Genomic DNA, 6,837 nt, shown 5'->3' with positions numbered 1-6,837 from the left:
TGTGTGTGTGTGTGTGTGTGTGTCTGGTATTCCAGGGAGATTTGGTGCTACCAAGCACTGTGTGTGTGTGTGTGTGTGTGTGTGTGTGTGTGTGTGTGTATGTAACAGTATTTGGGTTTGAAGAGTTGCATGTCTAACTGGTATTCTATCACTTGAGCCCTACATTTTATAGCTTTATTTTGGAGATAATGTCTTGCGAACTTTTCTGCATAGACTGGCTTTGAACTTTTGTCCCCTGGATCTCAGGTTCCTGAGAAGCTAGGATTATAAGTGTGAGCCATAAGCCCCTGGCTCTAAGCCAGCTTTCTAAATCCCACAGGCTACTCTCTTAACAAGGTTACTATGAATGAAAACTTAAGGAATGCTTAAATTTGAGTGAAATTTAATTGGAATATGGTTTATTTAATTTTTTTAATCCTTTCTGGGGGTTGAATTAAGGGCCTAAGTGCTGCCTTTTTCACTCAAGGCTAATGTTCTACCACTTTGAGCCACAATTGCTACTTCTTTTTTTTTTTTTTTTCTGGTGATTAACTGGAGATAAGAGACTCACAGACTTTCCTGCCTGGCCTGGCTTTGAACTGCCATCCTCATATCTTAGCCTCCTGAGTAAGTTTATTAAGGTGTGGTACAACCTATTTTTTTGTGGTACTAAGATCTGAATGTTGGGACTTATCTTGCCAGTTAGGTACTCTACTACTTGAGCCGTATCTCCAGACCTAGTATAATTTAAAACATTTTTAATGTGATGTATCTATTTAGATAAGAGAGAAGGAAAGTACTTGGGATATATGTTGCCTATGTATAGGCTCTTGTTTCTTAGTTAATTTTTATACTGCTTAGTTGTTTTTTTATATTATTTTATTGTAAAAATACTGTACAGAGGGGTTACAGTTACATGAGTAGGGTAATGAGTACATTTCCTATCAAACATTGTTAACCTCCTCCTCCTTTGTTTTTCCCCTACCATCCCTTCCCTCCCCTGTTTGTTTGTTTATTTATTTGTTTTTTTTAAGAAGCCATTTCCTAAAACTTACCCTGTGTTGATCCTTTTAATACTTCAGAATAGGGTGGGAAAAGGTCTGAATTGAGAGTCTGGAGGAATGGGCTAAAATCTTTTTTCTGCCACTTAACATATTGTATCTAGTTTCCTCACATATAAGGTGAAGCTTGAATTTTCCCCAAGTGACAAGCTGGCTTAAAGTGCAAATGGAGTCACAGATATGAAAGTCAATTGAGCAGGAAAAGCAGTGTAACTATTGCCAAGAAATGCTTAAAAAAAAAAAAAGCTAGTTTTTATGTGGTGCTGGCATTTGAACTTAGAGCCTCACACCTAATCAGTTCACTTGCTTAGCTGTGATGTTCTACCATTTGAGCCACACCTGCAGCCTGACTTTATTATTTGTTATTTTTGGAGATGGAATTTTGCAGACTTTTCTGTTCTGACATATAACTAACCTCTGATGGAATTAAAATGGTTTCATTGTACTCACCATGCCTGCCATAGAGATGTGCTACACTTTTAGGAGGAAGATGTCCTAGATTATTCAAAATGTCTGCAACTGCTGACTAGAATGTCTGGCATCTAATAAAAAAAAGTAAGAAACATGCTGGAAATTGACATAAAATGACCAAAATGACAAGAAAAAAAACAAGAAGTAGAAAGACACCCACAAGCGATAAAGCTATGGGAGTTATCTGCCATTAGTTGACTATATTTAAGAAAAGAGAGAATTTTGACAAGGTAGAAGTTCTATTTTATTTTTAATAGCAGTTTAGACACTACACAGAGGGGAAATGAGGACTGTCAAATCCAGAGGATACCAGAGATGAAACTCAGAGGAGAGATGCTACCAGATGGAAACTCAAAGAAGAAAAATGCAGAAAAGTGAACAGGAGATATGGGATGTAGTGAAAACATTGTGTCTCACTACATATATTACCTGCCTTTCACATATCTGTATGTCTGAAGTCCCAGAAGAAGAATACAGTATGACTGAAGCTATATGTACAAAATTATTTGCTGGGAGTTTTCTAAAGTCAGTGAAAGACTTTGAGCCATAGATTAAAGAAAGTTTACAATCTTTGGCAGGGTAAACATAAAAAGCCACATCTAGGAACATCACAATTGATTATTACAAGCTAAAGATAGAAGAAAGCTTAAATATAGTTATAAAAAATGGCATATTATCTTTAAAGGTCACTCATATAGTTGGCAGCTAATACATCAGTGAAACTTGAATGGAGCCAGAAGACAGTATACTTATATCTTGAATGTTCTGGAAGAAAATATTTACAAACCAAGAATTCTCTAATCAGCAAAAATATCCTTCTAAGATTATTTGGGTCAAAAGAAATTTTCAGGGATTTGTTACCATTTGACTTGCAGCCAAGAAGTAACACAATAACTTCTTCAAGCAGTAGAACATTAACTTGAGATGGAAGCTCAGATATACATAAAGAAAAGAAAAGATGCATGTGAGCAAAAATTCACCTTTGAAAACAACAGTAGTGTCAGGTAGGTTTTAAAATATGTAGGTGAAAAATATTTGACAAAGTAGCACAGCAGGTAAGAAGGTTTTCTTGTTGTTATAAAATTGCTTACTTTAATTTTTAAGATAGCTACTAAAAGTATAACAGCAAGTTAATGAAAAAAGAAAAACATAAAATAATAATAAAATTAGTTCTGTAGATAAGAACAGAAAATAAAGGAATAGACAAAGCAAATTAGAAATAAAATATGCACAAACTCAGCCACATCAATATTTTTATTAAGTGTAAATGGACTATATAATTAGAAGCTAAAGATTTGGGGGAAGGATAAAATATTTTAATCCAATTATATGATTTTTTTAGGAGACATGTTTTGAGAGTACAAATTTTAACATTTTTAGAAATTTATATATGTACACACACAGCTGGGCAAAAATCAGTAAGAAAAAGAGAGTTAAGCAACATTGAATCTATAGTACATATATTTGTAAGTGCACATGGATAATTTACTAAAGTAAGCAATGTATTAAGCCATAAATCAAGTTTAAATAAATACAAAGTGTTGAAATGATGCAAATGTTTTCTGTCTATACTGAAAAAGTAGAAATCAATAATAAAAAGAGAAATAGTACCAAAATGTTGAGAAATTAAATAGTGTACTAAAAAGTGACCCATAATCCAAAGAAGACACTTCACCAGATAAGGTGGCACATGCTTGGGAGCTGGAGATAGACGGATTTGAGGCCTCTGGGGCTACCTAGTGAAACTTACCTCAAAAACAAACAAACTGAAGACATCAAAATGGGAAAGTAGAATTTTAAAAATCTAAATGATAATGAAAATTATATGTAAATATGTGAGATACATTTTAAATAGGACAGTAGAGGGAAATTTACAAGAAGTATGGAAAGATCGAAATCGATTGTCTATTTAAACTTAAGTGTCAATAGCAAGATTACACTCTTATATTAAACTAAAAATTGAAAGAAATAATATAAAAATAGAGCAGAAATTAACAAGGTTGGAGAAAAAAACATGGAGGAAAACAAAACCAAAATTTGTTTTTTTGGAAGAGATTTATAAAAGTAAGAAAATTCTAGAAAGGCCAATCAAGAGACCAACAATATCAGGATGAAAGGGGGGGCATTATTGCAAATTCTACAGGCATTATTAAATGGTTGTCAAGTTCACTTTTACTCTCATGAATTTAACAATTTAGTGAACAATTCCTTGAAAAACTATGTATAAAAGTAACACAAGGGGCTGGGAAGGTGGCTCATTGGTAGAGTGCTTGCCTTTCATTCATGAGGCCCTGGGTTTGATTCCTCAACACCACATAAGCAGAAAAAGCTGGAAGTGGCGCTGTGGCTCAAGTGGTAGAGCACTAGCCTTGAGATGAAGAGCTGAGGGACAGAGCCCAGGCCCAAAGCTCAGGTCCCACGACCGACCAAAAAAAAAAAAAAAAGAAGAAGTGACACAAAAATGTGCATTATTCTGAATCTACAAGAGAATATAATTTAAAACTTTCATACAGCCCTGCATGGTAACAAATGCTTATAATCAGGTCTGGAGGCTGAGACAGGAGGCTCACAAGATTGAGGCTAGGCTGAGCTGCATAGTGAAACTCTGCCTCAAATGAAATAATTGAAATTAAAATCACACACACACACACACACACCCACACACACACACACACACACGTCCTTTCTAAACACACACACACACACAGACACACACAGACACACACACAGACACACAGACACACACCCTACCCTGATGGCTTCTTTGATTAATTCTTCTAAAACCTCTTACACACACACACACACACACACCCTACCCTGATGGCTTCTTTGATTAATTCTTCTAAAATCTCTTAAGGAAGAGACAAATTAGTTTTGCCTAAAATTTCTCAAGAAAAAATAAAATTAAATGCAAGTGTTGCTCCAGGTAAGCCAGTAACAAAAGAACAAATGCTGCTTGATTTTGTTAATGTGAAGCTTCTAGAGTGGTGCAAAAGAAACGAGAATGTGGTTGTTCTGAGACTGGTCACAATGCTGATTGGAAAGCAACATAGAGGAATCTAAATTCTGTGTGTTTACTATGATATTTATAACAGTAGGTACACACGTAAAATTCATTTAGCTATGCTTATAAGACTTGTACACTTTTCTGTGTGTGTGTGTGTGTGTGTGTGTGTTATCTATAAAGAAGACCATAACCTTGGGCCAGCATAATACATTAGTATTGTTTTAGACATTTTTTTTTTTTTGGTTGTGGGGCTTGAACTCTGGGCCTGAGCTCTGTCCCTCAGATCTTCAGTTCAAGGCTAGCACTCTACCACTTGAGCTACAGCACCACTTCTGGTTTTTCTGGTGGTTTATTGGAGATAAGAGTTTCACAGACTTTTCTGCCTGGGCTGGCTTTGAACCGCAATCCTCAGATCTCAGCCTCCTAAGTAGCTAGAATTACAGGCATGAGCCACCGGCGCCTGGCTTGTTTTAGACTTTTATTATTACTAAGTAGTCATATGAAGGGTTTACAGTTTCATAAGGTTGTTGTGAGTAAAATGTTTCTTAGTGTATGTCATCCCTTCCTTCATTCTCTCTTATTTCCCTCCTCCCATACATACACTCAAGTTATGTAGTCATTTTTCACATAATTACCATGTTAGTTTTTTTATTTATTAATTTACTCCATTGTTATTATAGAGATGATATACAGAGGGGATACATTTACATGCATCAGGTAATAAGTACATTTCCTTTTGTATAGTTGACACATTAGTTGTTTTAATAATCGGAGTTTCTCGTCTATTTAAATTGAATCTGTGTGCACTTCACTTGTTTGCATTTTATTCTGGCTGCTTTGGCCAAAGGTGTACCTATGATGGAGATGGCTTGGGCACCAGAGCTCATGTGTCCTTGGTTCTACCTTTTTGGGAATAAAGAACTAAAGCCAGAGTTGACTGTAACAGAGCATCTATCTTCCCCCCCCCCCATCTTTGCTTACCTGCTTCCTCATTTACTACAGTGTTGTTTTCTTTGTAGGCACGCTGGTTCTGGGAAGCGTACTTCCAGTCAATTAAAGCCATCGCCCTGGCCACTCTGCAGATTATCAATGACCGTATCTATCCATATGCGGCCATCTCTTATGAAGAATGGAATGACCCTCCCTCTGTGGTAAGTAAGGGACAGTCCTGGCCATGTCAGTTGCCAGGGTGGGAGAACAGAAAATGTACTATAGTTATAAAGTTTTTTTTTTTTTAATTCTAACCTTCCATGGAGGGAGAGTGTTCTTTTTATCAGTGGTCTGGTAAAGACAGTTGAATTGTGAAATTCTGGTAAAAGTAAGAAATATAGAATCAGCAGTTCATGGGTTGTTTTCAGTGTGCTTAGGAAGATGGTCTATTTCTGGCCTAGATAGGTGGGAGGCATCGTCTGGTTAGAAATGATTTCTCTATGACTTTTGGTGTAGTGTAAAAGTTCTTGAAAAAGTCAGTGCTAAGTACGTTACGTGTGCTACTTTAATTGACATTTCCAGTGCTCTATGGGGAAAGTAATAAGCAAAATGATGTAGAGGACTTACAGTTTGCTACAGTCTCTAGCTTAAGACCAGCTGAGGCTCCAGCATTTCCAGAACAGAGAGAATCTGTTTAAAAGCTGTTCTAAGGGCTTCCTCCCTGCCTGCAGGAGGCACAGGCACTTGTGTCATTGTCAGGACCATGGCGGTGGCTTGCAGCTATACCTTCTTTTTTTTTATTTGTTGGTCATGGAGCTTGAACTCTGGGCCTAGGCGCTGTCCCTTAGCTCTTCAGCTCAAGGCTAGCACAGCTTCACTTCCAGCTTTTTCTGCTTATGTGGTGCTGAGGAATTGAACCCAGGGCTTCATGCATGCAAGGCAAGCACTCTACCACTGAGCCACCTTCCCAGCCAAACCTCCTTTCTAACTGAAAATACTAGTGCTCTGGGGCTGGCCTTACTGCTTTCTGGCTGCTCTGAAGCCAGACTCCTCCATGCTTCATTAGTTCATTGCTTGCTTTCTGGCCCACCCTCCTTGTTGCTTGAGTTGGACTTCTCTACCTAGTATTGGATGTGTCACCTGGTTAACCTTCAAGCCCTTCTTCCTTCTTCTAATCCTTCTTATATTGGGTACTAGGTTACAAGCATTCCATTGAGGCACTGAGAATCAGAAAAAGGAGATAGTCCCTGTCTTCCAAAAAGTTCCTTATGTCTGGGAAGCCAGCCAGTAAAACACGGATTGTATAAGTCCTATATCAGAGCGCTGTGGGAGTATGTGGTCCCATTCATGTATAAACATAATTACATAATCATAAAACACACATTGGCT

At 37.2% G+C, this 6,837-nt stretch overlaps 1 protein-coding gene across 1 annotated transcript in view; it reads left to right on the top strand.

Moving 5' to 3' along the window:
• Ext2 (exostosin glycosyltransferase 2) overlaps nt 1-6,837 on the top strand; it is a 117,502-nt gene that overhangs the window by 47,870 nt on the left and 62,795 nt on the right. The window contains exon 7 of the mRNA XM_013030038.1: nt 5,538-5,669. Within this exon, the coding sequence (XP_012885492.1) occupies nt 5,538-5,669 (132 nt within the window). The remainder of the gene's footprint in view (nt 1-5,537; nt 5,670-6,837) is intronic.

The sequence above is a fragment of the Dipodomys ordii genome, unplaced genomic scaffold (genome assembly GCF_000151885.1).
Source record: "Dipodomys ordii isolate 6190 unplaced genomic scaffold, Dord_2.0 Scaffold125, whole genome shotgun sequence".
Taxonomy (NCBI): Eukaryota; Metazoa; Chordata; class Mammalia; order Rodentia; family Heteromyidae; genus Dipodomys; species Dipodomys ordii.
The sequence above is the reverse complement of the archived record's forward strand: the minus strand, read 5'-3'. Positions and strand labels throughout refer to the sequence as shown.